This window comes from Andrena cerasifolii, chromosome 1 (genome assembly GCF_050908995.1).
Source record: "Andrena cerasifolii isolate SP2316 chromosome 1, iyAndCera1_principal, whole genome shotgun sequence".
Classification (NCBI taxonomy): domain Eukaryota; kingdom Metazoa; phylum Arthropoda; class Insecta; order Hymenoptera; family Andrenidae; genus Andrena; species Andrena cerasifolii.
Window position 1 is genome coordinate 5,838,132 of NC_135118.1, and position 22,118 is coordinate 5,860,249.

The 22,118-nt window shown below is 36.1% G+C and overlaps 1 protein-coding gene across 2 annotated transcripts; it reads left to right on the plus strand.

The window, feature by feature from the left end:
- The first annotated feature begins 260 nt into the window (after nt 1–260).
- Nucleotides 261–20,439, plus strand: LOC143367343 (monocarboxylate transporter 12). Of its 2 annotated transcripts, XM_076809039.1 has the most exons (5): nt 261–397; nt 10,980–11,233; nt 11,426–11,552; nt 14,384–14,563; nt 18,551–20,439. In XM_076809039.1, exons 2-5 carry the CDS (start codon nt 11,020–11,022, stop codon nt 19,842–19,844), a joined length of 1,815 nt encoding a protein of 604 aa, XP_076665154.1. In that variant the 5' UTR covers nt 261–397; nt 10,980–11,019; the 3' UTR covers nt 19,845–20,439. The 2 variants fall into 2 exon arrangements, with proteins under 2 accessions (XP_076665154.1, XP_076665161.1); XM_076809046.1 differs by lacking the exon at nt 261–397 and having other exon boundaries at nt 11,095–11,233; nt 11,357–11,552.
- Nucleotides 20,440–22,118: the final 1,679 nt, after the last annotated feature.

A 22,118-nucleotide genomic window follows, 5' to 3' on the forward strand; every position in this document is an offset into this window, starting at 1 on the left:
GTCCACTTTACCATAAGGTAATTATTATCTACGTATAAATAGGATTTAAAGATCGTTGGCGTGGACACCATTCGAACTTCGCTGGTGTGTTTCGCGTGAAACGGAGACGTCCAATTTATAATGCCACGATATGCTCACCATTTTGGTTTCGTTAAAGTCGAGGGCAACCTTCGGGTGTCCCTCCGCCACCAGCTTCGGTTGGACTGAAAGAAAAGGAAGAGGGAAAGGAACGAGTTCTTCAGTGCCTGTGCACAGTCTAGCTCAAGACTCACGATGATAGTGAACGTCCCATGAAGATTCCTCCGTCCGGTCCGCCCTTCTCTATCTAAACCAGAAGCTAGTGTCAGTGAGTATCGTGGACCGATCACTGTTCGCACGGGTCGCAGAACCTCCACAGGTCAGTGCGTGTTTGTATCTTTCAGACGTAGCCAATTATTTGAATTTTTCCAATTCTTAAGTAGCATGGACTTGAGGCACAATCTTGAATGAATGGCTGGTTTAACAGAATGCTTTCGCAATGTTCACGACTTTGATGAAATTTCAGTATATAATCGGATTTAATGGGGCCAAGTACGATATTTTTCTAAACAGTTTATTAACTACCGTAGCTACTGTGTAGTGGCTGTATATTAAGCAAATACTATGCAGTTGTAGGCCTCGTTGAAAGAGTGACACAGGTGAGTGTAGACTTTCAGGTTTCTCAACGTTTCGTATGTAAATGTTCTTCCGTTTCAAGTCATTGTATAATCATAAAAATCATGACAGCGCGCTGCGATCGTATACTTACATTCTGTTTACACGGGCAAAATCAGTTCGTCATCCGTTATTATTAAAATGCTGAAAATCCATCGAAGTAATAATATTGATCTTAGAATTATTATCGCACGCGCAACTTGCATACCACGAACAAAGTCAATATTCCACTCAAGTTGTGCCACTTAAATCTACGTATCTGTACCTCTAATTAAGTATTTGTTAGTGTGGGTAATGACCCATATAATAAGCTAATAAGCCGAGATGGGCCTAAAGTTTTATTCGAATAAAAATTTCGAGCGACGAATAAAAGTTGACGAAATTATTCGTCGCGTGTCGGATAAAGATAACCCGGGTTAACTTTATTCGACGAGTAAAGTTAACCTTTTTATCCGACAAATAAAGTTAACCTTTTTATTCAACGAATAAAGTTAACTTTTTTACTCAACGTATAAATTTAATTTTTTTTATTCGTCGAGCGTTTCAACTTCTGCGTCGAGTAAAGTTTTTTAACTGTAACTTTAACTTTATTCGACGTCGAATAATTTTCTGACGCGCGTTCGAGCCGCCGGGGACCGGAGAGTTGAGGCCTAGCGCGCGTTACAATGCAGTATCGCTCAATGATCGTTCCGGCGGCTCCGAAAATTATTCAGCGTCGAGTAAAGTTAAAGTTGCAAACTTTATTCGACCCTGTAGTTGAAACGCTCGACGAATAAAAGAATTAACTTTATTCGTCGAATAAAGTTAACCCGGGGCATCGAGTGACGAATAAAGTTAAAGTAACTTTCATTCGATCCGTTATTTAAATAATTTTATATTTATTTAATGCCCAACTTTGGTTATTAGTATGGCGGATTAGTATTAAGATTTATCATCATCACTGGCTGTGAAATAAGAATGGAAAGTGCAGTATATTTGGAATACCAGCTTCTTTAAGACGAACAAAAAATTACAGCAGAGGATGGGGACAAGTAAAACTGCATGAAATCATAGAGAAACTAATAAACATTTATATTTCAAACTCTCAGTAATAATAAAAAAACAAAACAAACAGGAACTGAAACTGAAAAGTAACTGGCCCAAATGAAAAATAACAGCGAGTATCCATTTCATTAAGGTGCAGCTAATTTGGAATACCGGTATCCCAATTTACTATCACTTCATAAACTTAAAAGAAACACGTGGATAATAAAATTATTTTCTTTCACGGTCTAATCAGGTTGAAAAATCACAATATAGGAAGAAACTTAGGTAAATACAAATGGACAGCGCTGGGCCCAAACCGGCGCGGCGGCGGCTGTTACTCGTGAAACAAGAGCATCGCTAAACTTCGGAATATTCCAAATTACCTTCACCTTCGGAATTCCGAATTAGCAAAACGTGCCACCTAAAATTTCACGCCACACTTTGCAATCTGGAAATTATCGCAAAACTGGTACGGAACAATAGAAGTCACTCATGCAAATGAGTAGATAAAGTGGTGAACTCTAAAGTTTCCACATATTTTAACCATGATTGGAAGGATTGAACGCATGCTGAAAAAATGTTTTTGCAGATTCGCGTTTTCTTACTCCGCAGATTGAGTCGAAAACGTTAAAATAGAGGTTCATCCACAAATGCCATTAGTTAACAGGTCGTTAGCCCCTATTGTCCGCGGTGTTACAAATTAGACAGCGTTAGTAGTTTCTTAGATACTTCGGTATTCCAAATTACCAGCAGGGTTCCAAATGTGCTGCACTTGCTCTGCATTTTAAAATTCATTGCATTGCAGCTTTTACGTATTAAAATATATGAAATGTATTTTTGTAGCTCATCCTACGCGTGGAATGCGTAGAGTAAAATTCTTATAGTCAGTTGCCATATTAAAATTGTATTTTCCTATTACAATAATTAATTAATTGGCTTCGTCTATAAGAGTATTCTAACTCTTCCTTGAGGAAGGTGTTTTTGTCTTCAAAGCACTGCTTACACGTATCGCACGCACACGTGTAGGCAGAAATTTACAAGAAAGTTAGTATTAAGAACTCTATAATTTATTGGTGTATAAAAATCTTAACGGCGTTACGCGTACTGCTGAATATATACACAGTGGCGAGCAAAAGTGTGAACATCTAATGCTGCCCTTATGAGAAGCGCGGTAATGATTAATAATTTGAATTATTTCATAAACACCAGGTTATTATAATTACAAACTGGCAATGAGGGTAGTAAATAAAACGCGACGCTATCATTTTCGTTTGCACTAACAATGTGCAGAATATTTCAAACAAATAATAGCTCGATGCAATGTCTACAGTTTTTGGACGTCTCGTTAGAAGTGTAAAGAACAAATGGTAATGGAAGAATAGAACAGTAGTTGCGATTTGTTGACGATTATAAAAAGAATAGCACGCTTTTATTGTAAAATCCGCCACGTTTCAGCAGTCTTTAAATTGTTTGAACCGCGACAGTCAACGTGAAGCCACTTACTTAGCGAAGGAAAAAAGAAACTGATCATTTCTTTTCGTGATAAAGGTTTATCACTACGTAAAAGTACAAGTTCATGTGTGACGCGAGTCAGACAATAGTGGCACAAGATAAGAAAAGCATATGGTTGTGCCTCAACTTAGGCAGAGAATGGTAGATCGCGATTTACAAATTTGCGATAGGGGGGCGCGTGAAATTTCCCGACGCATTCGTTCGGAATGTACAAAAACACCGAAGATAGCAGTGCAAGAATTAAATAGAAATAAGGGCTAGTGAATAGACAATTTGAAATAATTTTTTAGAGTACTTTGAAAAGAATTGGCATAAGAGCTAAATAAAAAACACACACACACACAAATTTGCTTTTTCTGACAAGAATGTAAAACTACGAAGAGTATTTGTTAATACCTATAGGGAATGGACGATCGGATGATTGGAAGGGGATGATATGGCCCGATAAGTAAAAAATAAATCGATTTGAATCGTATGGAAGATCCTGGTACTGGACCCTCATCAGTAGAAGCAGATCGAAAGTAAAACAGACCACGAAATTTGGAGGCAGATTCATCATGCGTTGAGGCTGTTTTTCGCACAAAGTTGTTGGTATTTTAGTAAAAATTGAGGGGATCATACGGGATGAACAGTATTTAGATCAGAGTTGGGCGTGATCAATTACTTTCGGTGCAATTGCTAGTAATTATGCAGAGCAATTACATCTTAATTGTCAATTGTAATTGTCCTGCACAATTACGATTTCAATTACAATGCAATTGTCCCGCAGAATTACGATTAAAATTACAATGTAATTGCAATTGCCTTACACAGTTACAATTACGAGCTATGCAAATATAATTGCGCAACACAATTACATGTGGCAATTACAATTGTAATTGTGGTCAAGTAAATTGACGATTACAAAAAGTAACGTGTAAATGAATTACATAATTACGTTTCAAACGTATTTTGTAATTTGTAATTTGCAATTTGTAATTTGCAATTTGTAATTTGCAATTTGTAATTTGTAATTTGTAATTTGTAATTTGCAATTTGCAATTTGTAATTGATTACGTTTTGCCCTACTCTGATTCAGATATCTTACAAAATAATTTTCCCGGCAGTTGTTAATTCTTCTATACTCTATTGGATATAATGAAAATGAAGCGGTTCGCGAGAGGAAAACCTGATATTTTTTAAACGGGCAAATATTATGCTAAGCAAATAAATTTTCTGAAGGTCAAATTTTTCGAGATTCCAAGGTCATTGTCGGTTTTTTTCAAGTACCACGATATATTTTCGCTGCCGTGTTCTTAAAGCTGACAAAAAAGCAAATAATCGAGTTCAAACCACGCGTGACATGTTGACCTTCAAACGACCTTGAACTACACAAAGGACGTTTCGATGGAAAGAGAGGAACTACGTAAATTTTTTGCGTGTCGGTGCAAATATGTAGCCGTTTATTTCAGAAGACGTTCAAAAGAATTGCAAGGTTTACAATGAAATTTTCACAACGACAGAAAACATGCGGGGAAGAATTCGACTTCTGTGTACCGCCATCGCTCCCTAACTTATCGAAACTGCGGAACAAAATTATTCACTCGTCCTATTCGAAAATGTATGAAACTTAAGGATAATCATTTTGATGATCTTCTGAGATAAATAGCTACAAATTTACAAATCTTACGCTCTTCCATTCTTCCCATAAAAACGTCTTTTTTGTCGCTCAAGGTCATTTGAAAATCAATGTATCATACACGGTTGCACTCGGTTTTCTGTCAGCTTTAACAATATGACAAGGAAAATGTATTATCCCGTTTCAAAAAACGACGCTGGGATTGAAATCTCGAAAAATATGATCCTGATAAAATTTTTTTTTACTTATCACGATACTTACCCCTAACAGAACACAGCTTCCGCTCTCATTTTTTCCCATCATCGAAATCAAGCGAGATATTTAAGTTAAGGTGCTCAGGTTAGGGGGGGGGGCATCGTTTATAATAGTTTTATATTAAAATTTTGTTGAAGTATTATGTTATGGGTTCTTGTCAATTATTTACAGTAAATGTGACGATGTTTAATATGTTACGTGCATAAATTGAAACTACTCTGATATTTATTGTATTAAAGAAATAATTATCGACTATTATTTAAACAAACTACTAATAATGTATTTTAATTTCACACATTGAAATAAGAACACGTTTAACAATTAACGGTAATTGTTTACAAAAGGTTGTTGTTAAGGTCCACATTCTGAACAAATTTTCCCTATATTTAGGTGCAGGTTACAGTTGCTCGGCTTTAGTTTCCGAGATATTCGCAAAAAAATTCAGATCGGTATTTGGTTGGGGAGAGAACCGTCTAGCGCCCCCCCCCCCCACGGGGGGGGGGACACATTTTTATCTTATATCTCTCAAAAGTTGGCTGCTAAACCGATCGAACCCCGACCAATTAACGATTTGTGTGTGCATGCTTCCTTGCGTCGTCACATATACATGTGCGTCCAGAGGGCGGTGCAAAAGGGGCAGTTACCCCCTTCCACGACTTTTGAGAAAAAATCGCTTATTTTTAGAAACTGATCTTTATTAAGTTTATACTAACAAAAGTGAATATTTCTAAATTTCGGATTTGAATTTTTAATTAAATTGGCGCTACAAAATCAGTTAAAGAAAGCAAACGGGTTACTCGTTTTTTTCATTGCTGTATTTTTCTTCACCGTCGCCCCAGTGTTGCCCCCTCCTGGAAAAAAGTCTACGGACGCCGCTGCACGTATACCGAAGTGCGCTATTAGAACATTCATAACTTGGTGAGCGGGAGCACGGGAGTTTGTTTACATTACAAGAACTGTGTGCCATCTCAAACTAACCGTTGGCTATCATTTTACGCAATTTTTTACGTCAGAATGAAGCGCACTCGTAATCTAACACGGGGAGGACACCATGTGGTAGACACCGATTTTGATGAGCCTTGGCAAGTTGGATCTATGTCGAAAATAAGTAGATAGGTGTCCGAGCGTTTCTGCTAATGGGCCTTAATAACAGAGATATTTGCATGTAAATTATTAAAAATTTCATAGTGGCCGTGGGGTTTTAGTGCGTAAAAATCCCACACTACCCTAGCGCCCCCGGGGGATTCCCCTCTGAAGGAGTCGGGGTGCAAATTGAAGATTTCCCCAAGTTAAAAAATAAAATTATAAAAAAATATAATTTATAAAAAAGAATTTATTAAGTTTTTTTTTTAACGTGGAGACATCTTCAAAAGACACCCCGACGCCTCCAGAAGGGAAACTCCCGCGTGCACCAGGGTAGTGTGGGATTTTTACCCACTAAAACCCCACTGCCGCTATGAAATTTTTAATAATTTACACGTAAATATATCTATTATTAAGACCTATTGGCTGAAACGCTCGGACACCTATTTACTTATTTTCGACACAGATCCACCCTGCCAAGGCTCATCAAAATCGGTGTCTACCACACGGTGTCCTCCCCTTGTAAGTATAATTAAAGCTATTTGCGAATATTTCGGTAACTAAAGCCGAGCGACGGTAACATGTACAGGAAAAAGTTATTTAGAATCATGTCCCCGACAATATATTTCAAGGTCATAGAATCGGTGGGGACTGCCCTTTTGTAAATAATCAGCCAATTAACTAATTACCTTTCAAGTACATATATTTTTAGATGTGCTGATAGAAATTTTACTTTTTTTTCTTATGCTGAAAAGTGTGAAAACGGTAGTAGTTAGTTAGTTTGCTATGAAGTAAAACTTCCAATTAGCAAAGATGCTATTTATAGATAGGTATTCGTGTTGAGGAATATCAGTACGAGCAGGTAGATCGGAGTCTGCAAGACCTGTTTTCGCGCAGAGTCATAAGGGTTACGAAGATCAACATATTTAAGAAGTTCTTTTACGGTTTTAGACGTCTGTGTTAGCGATACTTAACGTGAGCAATTTGAAATCGTCATTCCGCCTAAGGGTACGTGAGTACGTTTACGTTGGAACTGCGATAAACGATCAGAGCGGCGATGAGACCGAACCGCAGAAATACATCCTACAGTTTTATAATGGAAGTGTTTACATTGAAGCCTACTAACAACTAGATGACCGACGATACAAGCCGTCGAGAGCCAAATACCTATTATTTTTCCTTCGCTATTATCGTCGTTCTTACCGTTGATACATAGCCTTACCGACGATGAATACAGACAAATTAATAGGCGACTTGTTTATTAGATCTCCTTTATGGGATAAGACAGATACAGATCACCGCAACATTTTGATTTTTGAATATGTTATAGAGGACCGAAAAATAAGAAATACGTGTTTTTTTTATTTTTCCCCGGTTTCATATTTGGGGGGTGAAAGCTGCGTTGAAAGTTAGGGTTGAAAAATCATTTTTGTGGAATATCTCGAGAACTATTAGAGATAGGGGAATAGTGTCAATGGACGAATTTTGTGTCTTTGAATGCGAAATATCACTGACTCACCAGATTTTCAAAAATCCACAAAAATGATTTTTCAACCCTAACTTTGAACGCAGTTTTCACCACCCAAATATGAAAACGGGGGGAAATAAAAAAACGCGTATTTCTTATTTTTCGGCCCTCTATAACATATCCGAAAATCAAAATGATCGGAGGCGGACACCTAAAATAGTCTCCTTGTTAGATAAGTTATGGGATGAAGTTAAATTAAACACTGCTCAATGTTTACGTTTACTGCGTCGCCGTTTTCCCGGTGTATCATTTAGCGGGACTTGGGGATAGCAATTCTTATTCAGAATCACTCCTGTTAAATGGTTCATCTTTGCGAAACCTTAAACGAAATTTTACTACGCTACGCACCTCCGTTATTAACACACCAGAGAAAGATATTTTTGAGCAGCTTTTATCGGCGCCTGATCGACGCTGTTATAGCTTCTATCTCAGCTCCAGCATAAACGTACCCTAAGGCGTCACTAATTATTTTAAGTAGTAACGCAGCGTGATATTTCCTCTTTTAGCGTTATGTATTTGACCTTTACGAAAACGACTCGCGATGATTTCTAATGAAATATACATAAATGGAATCTTAGCTTCCTGATCGAAATTTATTATTAGCATATGCTTTATGTGGTTTCATTGCAAAATAAGAGCATTTTTTCTCTTTGATAATTAATAACGAAAATTATTTTTAAAGTAACCGATTAAGGGGGAACACCACTGCGACGGCAAGAAAAATAAGCCATTTTTAGGAATTATTTTCAGGAATAATTTACAGCTTTCGTATTAAATTTGTATTGCCTACTTTTGGTAGAATGTCTCGTGAGGCTATAAAAAAATGAATAGAAAAACATGCATAAGTTTTAATATATTAATTAATCTTCTAAACATCCTTCCAGCAGGATGTGTAACTGTGGAACAGCAGGTCCGAAATCATATTTCATTTTTTGTTTATAAACTATATGAGTGTGGTTTACGTTGCACGTACGGATTTTTTGTATTGGAAACGAATTTTTTTAAATACGCTCGAAAAGCTGTCCATCTTATTTGCAGATCTTCGAAACTTATTCTTCTAAAGCGCACCATTTTTACAAAAATAATTTGTTTAGAAAATCGGTACGTGCAACGGACACTACACTCATATAGTTTATTACAAAAAAAGGAAATTTGATTTCAGACCTGCTGTTCCATAGTTGCACTTCCTACCAGCGCACGTGAAGAGTCTAGAAGATTAATTATTAATGTATTAAAATTTATGCATGCTTTTCTATTCATTTTTCTTTATAGTCTGTTATAGTGAAACTTTAAATTATTCCTGAAAGATTCTTAAGAAAGGCTTATTTTTTTAAAAAGTGTAGATACATTTCAAATATATGATTATTTTCTTCTTTATTTATTAGTGTCGTATCTCCTGTATTTTTGTATAAAAGTGTATGTTATTCTTTTGATACATACTATATCGTGTGATTACATTTCACGTTATAGATCATGATTATCATGATATTCTTGCCGATACGAATTCTAGTTATAACTATTAAATAATGCACACATTTTATACATATGTATATATTAGGTTATTCCTGTATGCAAGGTGACTTTTGTTATACGTATTTCTCATAGCGTAGTAAAATCTTACGGATTTTGTATTAAAATCTATTTTAATTACATTTTAATTGCATACGTTGTTGTCGCCTTTTCTCAATTAAAATATACAGTTCTAATGAAAGAACCCTACGCTGCGGGACCAAAGTTCTTTGTTTTTCTGTTAGACTGCAAACAGTTTAATTTGCTCATAACAAAACCATTTAATAATTTTTTGATTGTAAGGTAACAGTTCGCGATAGATAAATTCTTTTCTATCGCACCGAACAGACTGTAAAGGTTTCTGCGAATATAATTCTAGTTTCGGGGTATTGAAATATTACTATAACATATCTGCTGCCCTTAGTTATAATGTTAGTTACGGCGTGGGCTATACAGAGTGTTCCATTTGAAGTTTCGCACGTATTTCGGATTCCGCGGATAAAGAACGACCTGGAGGTTCAACGAAGTTAAGTTTTGAACGGCAATAAATGACCGCGAATGACCTTGGAACACCAACGTGTTATAGGTCGATGAATTCGTCATGGAACAGGCTACAAGTCCATCCGAATAAGAATATACGGTTCTATTTAAAAAAAAACCAAGGTCACCTTGAAATCTCGAAGACACGTGCAGCTAGATAAAATTTGTCACCACCAAAAGATGTGCGCCGTGAAACAAAATAAGTTTTACTTGAAACACTTTTTTCAGTAACGAATAGTGTAGGAGATAATTGCGTGCGAAGCTTCAAATGGGACACCCTGTATACACATAGCATTGTAAGTTATTTTCTGACGAAATTCTTTGTTCAGATCATGTAAAACACAGGGCAATACATATATCTTTTTATGCGAGATGTATGAACCGTTGTCAAATCGGTCTAAGAGGGTGAAAGTAGGGTTGTTACCTTTTTTTACAAGAAAGCAACGTAAATTTGCTGTCGTGGAGTATAAAAAATTACGCTCAAATCCTGTTGGGGTTTGTATCTTCTGAGCAACCAGATTCAATTTAGCTTGCCCCTGGACAAAACGCAAATGTGGCGCCGGCCTAAGAGACAGCTGGCGCCACGTTCGCGTTTTGTCCGCGCCGGCGCCACATTTGCATTTTATATAGAAATCATTTGTTACGTCCCAAGCATTTCTTTTTAAATAACCCAGGGAAGAAGGGGTTTTGACCTGGAAATTTGCGAGGGCTCTTTGAATTATACAATAAGTTGTATTATTTAGTTCTATACTTTCTTTCGAAGAGGTTTTTAATAAAAAAATAATTTTTTCGTAACCATATGTTTCAAGATTTCAAAGTCATCGTAGTTTCTTTTTAAATGGGATTATATATTTTGGTTATTATAGTTTTATAACTGATGAAAAACGAATTCAGAGTACTTATTGTTAGAGGCGCAAGTTCGGCGAAGCTCTCTGTGTGTAACAAATGAAGAAATAAACGTATTTAGTTTGAATATAGTAGTAAAGAAAAGATAAAGCATATAAAACAATATTACATATTGATTGTTTTTAATTAAACAACATCCTATCATATATGACGCGGGAAGAATAATCTTCGTACCTGTGATAAAGTAGAATACAGGGAATGGTTAAAGAATCTATTATATCTGTTACTAACAATAATATTCTCGATAGTGTTAGTGGAAGATATTGCTGATAATCTGTGTGTAATTACATTCTTCTGCCATGTTTTCAGATAAATTTTATTCGAGGTTCCTCACCATACTCCCTCCAACATGACAGCCAAAACGGAAAAGACAAAACTGATTCCGCCGGACGGAGGATGGGGATGGGTGGTCCTTTCCTCTGCCCTTACTGTGAATTTGCTTATTCCGGGAACCGTAAAGTCATTCGGCGTTCTTTTCGTTGAATTTCTTCATGTTTTTAAAGCATCTTCCACTGCGGCCGCGTGGATGCCAGCTTTATGTTATTTCTTATACAACTCTTTAGGTAAATAATTTAACGCGCTCTTATTTTTCTAATTATCTCATTTAACATATTTTGTAATAATTAATACAATTACTTATAATTAACGTTATACGGATATTTCATCTTATTATTTCACTATTTCAGGTTGATTTTTGCGCTTTCAACGCTATATTAAATATAAATTAAAATTATAAAGCAAGACATATTTTATAGGTCCTTTATCGAGCATCTTGTCCACCAAGTACTCCTACAAAACAGTAACCATCATCGGTGGCACCTTCGCGGCGTCTGGAATGATGTTGAGTTATTTCGCAAACTCGGTTACCTACTTATATGTTAGGTAGGATACGATTCATCTTGGAATACTAGTCATTTTAAAGTACTATTATTATTCATATGCATAAGCAGCATGCAACAATAGAGCAATTTTAAGAAACTTTATAGTACTAAGCACATTTATTGCGCCTTAATAAGATTAATGTATACCAACAGTTTAAAATTTAATTATTTTTATAAAACATATCAGGCACCCACATAGGTATTTGCCGTTGATGTTGTGACTAAATAAATTGGTATAAATATTTAACAAAAACGTCAGCATTTGCATAAATTATAATCTCTCATTGCCCTACTAGACTATAAATACTCCCTCTATAAAATTTGTAATTTTTGTAAGAGAAAAAATTACGCAGTGCTTCTTTTAGGCTTTCTTCATTGAAAGAGTCCCTGTCAGATATGTAATTATCCGGAGTTAAAAACAAATAGCAGTCAAAAGAGGAGATATCTGGAGAGTACGGTGGATGACAAAAAGTATTCCAGCCAAGTCAATGGAATGGTATTCTTCATTCCTTTGTTGTACGGTCAAACTATCAGTAATCACAGATCAGCCAGATCTGGGTGCGTCTGAAAAAGATGTCCCTGGTTCTAAGTTTCTGGAACTAATTTCTAGCTGTACATTTAAAATTATGATATAAATTTTTAAAGTAAACAACCGCGAATAAGCTGTTCCGATATTTCCACACGACTGCTTAAAATACAATTATAAATGGACACTGTCCAAATTCTTTTATTTCTGTATTGTTTGGCATATGCTGAATGCTTTCCCAACGCATCAACGGCAAGGCTTCTGTGGTTACCTGGATATTTGTATATACGCAATATTTCGATTTACGAGTTGGCATCAGCACTTTCACATACTCTTGACCGTATGCCCAGCGATAAATTGTAATGCAGGTTTAATGAATGAGTAGGGGGTTAATTGGTTAGGTAGCAACGCATGCGCGCAAACACACATACAAATTGTAAGCCAGACATGCTATTTTTCTATCCAGCGCAAGGGCGTCCGTAGGCTTCTTTTCCAGGAGGGGGCAACTTTGGAGTGACGGTGAAGAAAAATATAGTAATGAAAAAACGAGTAGCCTGCTTGCTTTTTTAACTCATTTTGTAGTGCCAATTTAATTAAAAACTTAAATTCAAAATTTAGAAATATTCACTTTTTTAGTATAAACTTAATAAAGATCAGTTTTTAAAAATAAGTGGATTTTTCTCAAAACTCAGAGGGGGTTAACGGGCCTTTTGTACCCCCTCCCCCGGACGCCCCTGAACTCCGGCGCACGGGTACTTTGTACTCGGTGCACGGAAACTAATGTACGGCGAAAATCTTATTTGAACGTCCAGCTTGGAAACTTAACTCATCACTTAACGGCAATGCCGTGCCACCTGAAAAGACGCACTTACGTCGTAGTCGAAGTGATGACATAAGGTAGGCTCTTACAACGCCTCGCCTCGGCCGCGATTCCTCGACCGACGGGTCTCTCCTCGAGAATATTCCGAGGAAGAGAGGCGCAGTGAGCCGAGGCGTAGTGTAAACTAAATTGCCAAAATGCATAAGCAAAGCATAGGAAGAATAAAATGAGCTGACGCAAGGCGTAGTGGGAGTCTATCTACAGGATGCCCCAAAATTGAGGGACCATCCTGAACATGCAATATCTTGATGCAAAAAGACGTTCGTTCTCGAGATAGGGTAGGTGTACCGTTTGTGGCCATTGCATCATTATCTTATTTTTAAACTGCTTGCGTATCGTTATTATGTGGAGAATTTCACGTCATGAATATTCTGTTTAGTACACCGCCAGAAATATAAGGTTATATTTATTGCTTACACGAACAAATATTATATTTTTTAAGAAGTGGCCAAAACTGGTACTATATCTTAAAGTGGCTACAAATGGTGCATCTGCCCTATTAACAGTTGAATATTAACGGTCGAACTTCCGGGCCGCGCGGTTTATATTCGAATACTTAGATTATTCGAATATTCGTTACGGCCCAAGAGCATGCGAGCGAGTTAATATCTCGAGAACGAAGCCTCGGATCCTAAACTGGCAAAGGACTTTCCGATGTCTTTTTGCGTCAGGATATTGCATGTTCAGGATTGTCCCTCAATTTTGGGACAGCCTGTACACGACGCAATGCCACGGGTCAAGTAACTGCCAGATCTGGCTAACGCGCGCCGGCAGTAGTCTAATGTACAGAAGTCCCTCGCGCATTTTCAACAATTAATTACTTGGAAACGAAGCCTCAAATGCATTTTCATCATTCTTGATTTTCGTCTTATTTTGGCATGTAGAACCACCCCTTAATGTTTCTGACACCTGTTGCCAAAAACATCATGAAGATATAATAAACAATATAGAAGTTAAAATTCTCATTAATGTTAGCATGTGTTCAATTCAAAGCACGGAGTGAGCTTGACGAAACTTTTCTCTTAACCTTGCGCCACTCAAAGTGTTAAGGGACTATTTTTTCGATCACTTTCTTGAAATATATGTCAATATCAATGCTTTGACGATATGCTTAAAATCTGAACCTTTAACTCCAGTCATTGCAAAAGCGGATTGCTCATTACAGGCTCATTACTTTGGGATATCACTTGTTTGACGAATAAACTTCTGCGTCTGCTCTTGTTGTAAAGGAGGCAAACCTTAATTCGTATCATTAGACATGGTTTAGTAGAAATCCACCATTCATTAAAGCAGCATTACAAATTAGCATCCAAAGCAGCGCTAGCTTATAGATGGAATTGACAACAACTCGCATATCGTAGTATTATGTATATAAAATAGTGAGGAAACATATGGAGAGTGCTGAAAATTTATTTTGTAAATATAGCTATGGCTTAATGGTTGGAATTGGTGCCGGACTAACATTTCCACCAACAGTGTATATTGTAACTGCCTATTTTGAAAAACTTCGAGGATTTGCGAATGGTTTGTGCATTTCTGGAAGCGCGATCGGAACTATAATATTGCCACCATTCTTACAATATCTTCTAGACAGTTTCGGATACAGGTAACGAATTCATGTTACATACAATACATTAATAATTCCAATTGTTTAAATTTTGTAAGCCAATTCTTTCAGACTAAAACCAAAACTAAAATGTTCACGTATCTGTGTACGCATTCTTTTGTGAAAGTCCACTGATACCTATTAGAGATGTACCGACTGGTGTTTTGGCCGACTAGCCGATTAATCGGCCCCCAAGAAGCCGACTAGTCGCCGATTACAAAAGTGGCCGGACAGTTGGCTTAAGGAGTTACGCCACCCTGAGACGCTCAAACCTAGACGAATTTTTTTTGCAGCTACTATGAGCTTGAAAATTATTTCTCCACTTCTTATGCGTAGAGCATGTATTAGTGCATATATTGTATAAATACTATACAGAAATGTTAAAAAATGGCTGAGTTATTTGTTGTCCCGTGAAGCTCCTCCGTGTGAACGGTGTACCAAATATCACACAAAACTATTTGTCTGATTGATTTCAAACTTGGTACACATATTCTTAATGGTATTATCTACAATGTAGCATATCATTTTCTTTATGCGATAACACATTCGTATATTAAAAATGTTTTAAGTTTGTTTTGTCAGGTGAAAAACAAATAATTTTCTTCACCTTGCTCTTATTTGTGCAATTTTTTTTTCTCAAATCCATATGCTACATTGTAGGTATTTTATTAAGGAATCATCATGTTTTTCATTTCAGATGAACCTGGGTGTTATAATTTGGTATACCACTCACGCGTGTAACGACAAACAAGCTTCGCGGGACAACAAATAACTCAGCCATTTTTTTATATTTTTAATACATGCTCTACACATAGGAAGGAAAGCAATAATTTTCATCCTCATACTATCAGTAAAAAAAATCGTCTAAATAGTTTAGTGCTGCTTCGAGCACCTGAGGGTGGCGTAACCCCTTAACCGACTAGTCGGCCACTAGTCGGTACACCTCTAATACCTATGTGAAGTGTATTTAAATTCTCATACAGCTTTCCTTTCACTGACCCTAATACACATTCCACACTTGTCTGACAACATTTTATATTCGTATCGTTTTGTATTCACAATGTCTTTAAGTTCCTTAAATGTTTTCTTCGTGTCATAGTAGGTATATTGTTAGTCAATTGTTAATGCAATATTCATAATATTAATTATACAGGGTGTCCTAAAATCGTGCAGCACAATTAAATATGCAAAATTATCACGTTAAACAAAATGGAAAAGTCCTTTTACAGTTTCGTCACTTTAGACTTCGTTTACGAGATCTAAGCAATGCAAATTTTAGAATATGATCTCTAGCAATCGTCGTTTAAATCTCGAGTGATTTGTAGAACAAAAAACACGCGTCAGGCTCGACTCAGACGGACAACTTTAGAAGCCCATCACAACCACAAAACAGTGGTTGGGCTGTCTCTGGAATCAACTTCACATGCGTTTTGTCAACCACTAACAGCGAAAATTTCGTGGTGCAGTTTTTTTGTCGTCGATATTAAATCCATATTTATATTGGTTCTAACAATATTTCATAAATCAAAACGTGAAATAATAGTAGTATTAAATTCTTCTAAAGAAATTGCAGTAGAAACCATGCAATATTTGTGTACATTATTTGTCTTACTTCTAGCAATCCGAAAAATTCCCCACGAATAAATGTTTGCACAAAACAATAAAGCCCTTTTAGACAATCGAAAGTTTCAACATTTGAAATATCTATTCAGAAAAAAAAATTATCGTCTTTTTTAATTCGAATTAAGAACATTTTGATCACAATGTGAAAAAGTCAAGTACGTTATATAACAAGAAGAACATTATAATTGAGGCATTGAGAGCAAAAACGGACTAACCCACATTGAAAAAAAAAATAAATACTTTCCAAAAAAAATTATCTGTAATGCAGTCAATTCTTTTCTACGAACGTTTCTTTTTTAATTAATTGTTTAGGGGTTCTAATTGCAGAAATTTATCGTGTTTGCATACAATATGTGGAAACGGTAATTTAAATCTAAAGTTTTCTTAGCAAAATCACTGAAAACTTGATGTATTGAGGAACAATTATACCAAGTGTTCTGGAATTTTCGTAAAAAAATTGACTAGTCGATTCTGGGGGTGATAATAAACCATAAATGTACAGAAATATCGCATGATTATATAGTCTCAACTCACGAGTAAACAAAATACTGCTAATCAAAGTTGCTAATTTTTGCAAATTTTAACATGTCTCGGGTCTCTAAATGAATCTTTATTTTCCAGCTCGAGTCGAAACATCTATAAATAAAATTTAAAAATATATTCCCTATTAGATCTGTTTAAGTGCAATTGATCTAGAATTCGGGAGCGATACAAATTACGTATAATACAAAATCGTTTTTTGGAAAATCTTTGCCCATCCATTGGTAGGATTTACATGAGTAAGAAAAAGCAGGTGTGAAAGAGAAAAAATGAATAGCAATCGAATATGAAAATAACCCAATAGGATCCAAATCACATCGTGTTTATTTTCATCAGAACAATCTCATTAATATGTTAAACATATTTTCATAAGAATAAAACCAAAAATTTAAACATTTAATTTGTCATTAAGGCTGTGGTTTTTAAATGTTGAAAACTGTGGTTGTCATACACTGACAATATCGGTGCTCGCGCATCGTGCTGAGCATGGTATCGCAGGGTGCCCAAGCACTCATCTGAACAGTGTATGAATAAGCACCGTTTTCAACGGTGAAAACCTTTTTCCGTGTACTCAATAGGTTAAAGGACCCAATTACTGAAACCTAACCAATTACTATCACCTTAAGCTATTTTACTTAAAATAACGTATATCTATAGTATAGATTATGGGTTGAATTACATAATTCTTTTTGTGTATGACTTTACAACGATTATTTATTCGTTATTTTAAGTAAAATAGCTTAAGGTGACAGTAATTGGTTAGGTGTCAGTAATTGGGTCCTTTACCCTAGCCGCCGGCACGTTGGCTCGTGTCTTATTTCCGTGGCGTACAACGAATATAGCTCGCGATCATACAACGAATATTTACTGTATTCCTATTATTATGGACATCCTGTATACCATAAATACTTTTCAATTGTCTAACAAGGAAAAGTCTCGAAATGTAACTGTGACTTTTTAATATACGATATACCTATGTACAACTTTATATACAATCCACCGAAATATTTTAAATCTGTTCAACAAACAAATGACAACCATTTAATATGGGTCACTGGCTGTCCCATACAGGGTCGCATTTGTCACAAGGCACACATTAGGCGCAAACTGCTGCCTCACTCTCTATGGGGCCACATTTTAAAAATGTGTATGAATTTATTTAACTGAAATAGACTCGGTCCTTTGGGGCTTCATAATAATGTTACACCTAGGGCCTCCAAAAGTATGAATACGGCCCTGGTCCTACATATAGGGCGATTCTCTCACTAGAGTCCTCAAAGGCAATGCCGCCGGCAATAACGTGCCTCACTCAGTTTCGGGCAGAAATGGGCATTATCTAGATAAAAAATTATTTAAATAACGAGTGGAAAAAAAGATAATTTATTTTTATTCGCTATTCGGAGCTTCGAATAACGCGATTTACATATCTTCTACTACGCTGCCGAAAGTTATTCGAAGCCTTCGAATAAAAGTCGAATAACGTACGGATAAAGGTGAAAACTTTATTCAACGGTTCGAATAAACGTTCTTCGAATAAAAAAATTATCTTTCGCCGTCGAATAAATGTATTTATCCGTGGTATTTCGAATAAAGATAGATCGTGTTATTCGAAGCATTGAATAACGAATAAAGATAAATTATCTTTTATTCGACGTTATCTAGATAATTATATTTGCCCATCTCTGAACTAGTGAGTGACTCAAACTTTAACATTGAATATCTCGTGAACTATTAATCATCTACGTTTAATACTATGTATTACCAGTTTCAGAATTTTAAGTTCTATTACTTCCCTGCTAAGACAAATATTATTTGATTTTTCAGGGGTGCGGTGTTAATTATGGGTGCAGTTACTCTAAACACGTTGGTCTGTGGCCTACTGTATCATCCTGTTGAGCAACATATGATTACAGTATCAATAGAGGGGGGAATTGATAACGAAGCCCTGACTATAGATGAATCAGCTCTTGATAACAAGAGTCAAATATCTAGTCCAATATTACAGGACCCTAAAGACACAGGGAATAATACTAAGACTAAGCAGCTACAAATATTGTCTGAACTCCTTGATAACACCGCGTCCACTACTGAGAATGAAACATCGGCATACAGTGATACGAAGAAAGAACACAGCGGAGATGAGAGTACAAACAGTAATTTTAAAACAAAACAGTGTCTAGAAAATAGAAACAACGAAACAGGTGAAGGTAAAAAATATGCAATGGAAAAAGAGAATACATTCGAAGCGAAAAATAAAAATTTCAACAAAGAAAAAGGAAATACTCTTAATTATCAGAACATTAATTTATTACGACGAGAAAGCAATACATCTGAAACACATGTAATGACCAATAAACTACAGATGGAAAAGCCGGAATTAAATAAATATTCACAGGACAAAAGCAAAAATGAAAAAGTCAGCGAAAAACCAAAAACGGATGTAGAGAAATTGTCAGAAAAATCAGTATCCGAAATAGCGTTGCCTACAGTAGACACAAAAGACAAATCACACTTTTTTAATCTGAGTGTGCTTAAAGATCCAGTTTATTTAGTAATTCTAATTTCAAACTCCACTCCAGCAATCAGTAATACCAATTTTATGCTTCTATTACCTTCTTATGCTATTTCGCAAGGTTTCGATAAGAACTCTTCTGCTCTGCTTCTGTCTGTGGTTTCTGCTCTTGACTTAGTTGGTAGAATCGGTGGTGCTTCATTGTCGGATATAGATTTTGTTCCCAAATACTACTATTTTGTTGGTGGACTTGGCACAAGTGGACTAGCTTTAGCGCTGTTACCCATGGCGACGAGTTATACAATGCTTTCCGTTTTTTGCGCATTGTTTGGATTATCATCTGGTATGTATATTGGTATCACAACAGTAATTCTGGCAGATATGCTTGGCACAGAGAATCTTAGCTCATCATATGGAATATCTTTGTTCGTTAATGGAGTTCTTCAATTACTTGGACCGCCTGTCTGTGGAGTAATATTTGAGAGTATAGGATCATACAAACCGATCTTTTTAGCTTTTGGTATTATACTTATCCTTGGCACTGCCTTGTGGGCAGTTGTACCCCTTATAAAGAGGCATAATAAAAAAGATGTGCAAGCTGTATAACAGTGTATCGCTACTAGTGTTATACAATGAACTTTAAGCACATTTAAGTAAACTGAAGTATTTCTAGGTTTTCCAACATCTGTATTATATAAGTGCCACCTGATCATCAATTTTTTCGCAGTAAATCCTCAATCCATTAGGAATATTTAATTTTTATTTTGTCAACTTTATCGATTAACCTTTTTTTACTTGAAGGTGTATATTACAAATGTGCATTTGATACTGCAAATATTTATACATAATTATAATATACCACGATTTTATGTACAGAGACCAATGACGATCTGTGCAACTCAATACTAATGCACGTCGCCCTGGAAAAAACGCTTTCACCCCTGTGCATTTGTATTTGTTTGAAATGATTCATTAACAGGCAATGTACATCAAACGTAAAATAATTCGTATCGTACTAGTCAAATACACGAAAGCCACTGGTGAAGAAAGCGTCCGTTCCTAGGCGAATTCCGATTTCGTGCAATTGGTAATACCCAAGCGAGGTGGGCATAAAATCATTACACCTTCGACCCCACAATGGTGCAAATTGAAGCGACTGATACATTGCTACAACAAATAAATTCATATACTAGAATTAAAAGGTTTCAATTTATTCAGTTTCTATTACATATATGAGGTAGGTTTAGTGACGTATTTCTTCATTTCTGTAACACTTTGCACATTTCAATATAACATTATGCAACATACATTGCAACAGTAAATTCGTGAAAATAAGGAACGTATTTGTTGCAATATAACACGAATCGTTTGTGCCCAGAGTGGATTAATGCAGATATACTGCTCGACACTATTGTTAAACGATTTTATTTAATTTCATTTCTCTGTCTGTGTGTTTGTCCATTTGTTTCGTTTAAATCTTGTAACTCAATTTTAACTCATTTCCATAAATTCAATCGACTTGGAACTTTGCAGGCATACGTAGTTATGAGGGCAATACAACAATTTGAAAAACTCCTCCCCGAGACAAAGGACAATGTTAAGTCCCAGAGGGGGTTACTGACTTACGAGCGTACAGCAATTGCTATACACCATTGGAAAGATTTCGTCAAGACGAATCGATTGATATCATTTTTAACTTCGAAATCAGATGGGATCGCCTCGAAAAGTGGCCTCAAAGTTCGAGATTTTGCAGTTTTGAACAAAAGAAACCGGTAGTAAAATTCGATCCGACGCGAGGAACTTAGGGTAGGCACCTGAGGAAACAACGAGGGATGTAAGCGATACTTTAGCAGTTTGGGGTGGCAAATGTACCTCATGGCCTTCATTTCAGGATCGTATTGGGCCTACGTTTGCCCCATGGGCCACTGATCCATTGGCCATTTCGTACTGGGTAATGGTAAAGGGGCCCAAGCGGCAAACGCAGGACCAACACCGCCCTGAAATAAAGGTTATGAAGCACATTTGCCGCCCCAAACTGCGAGAGTATCGCTTACATCCGTCGGTTTTTCCTTAGGTGCCTATTCGAGGTCCTCGGGCCGGAAGGGATTTTACTATCGGTTTCTTATGTTGAAAACCGCAAAATCTCTAACTTTGAGGCCTTTTTCAAGGTGATCCCATCTGATTTTGAAGTTAAAAAGTGTCATCGATTGACCTTGGCGGGATCTTTCCAATGGTATACATATAGCATTCGCTATACGCTCGTAGGTCAGTAATCCCCTGGGACTTAACATTGTCCTTACATCCCCTATAATTTTAAACCCCTGTAATTAATTAAAAATGAATTGTGATTTGTTAAAAATGAATTGTAATTTGTTAAAAATGAATTGTAATTTGTTAAAAATGAATTGTAATTTCATCAAAATGAATTGTAATTTCTTAAAAATGAATTGTATTTTTTTAAAAATAAAAATTAATTGTAATTTGTGAATGTTCAGATATACCTATTTGTTTCAAAAGTTTTCAAAGGAGATATTTCAGTGGGAATTCATAAGAAAAAATTCGTTGCAAAACACAAACACCAAAAAGCAAAAAATATATAAAAAAAATAAGTGAACCGATTCCATTTAACTTAGTCAATAATGCACTAAAAAGTAAAAAATAATTATTTTCTTGTATTACAATTTCGATGGTGATATGCGGGTTTAAATAAAATCATACATGTGAGCTCTGTGATTATCCTTTTTTCAATTGATTTGAGCAGTTCTACAGGATAATCACAGAGTTTGTATGACTTTATTTAATGTCACATATCACCATCGAAATTGTAGTACAAGAAAATAATTATTTATGGGCAGAGAGCTGCGTGCTAGCGGTGCCCTT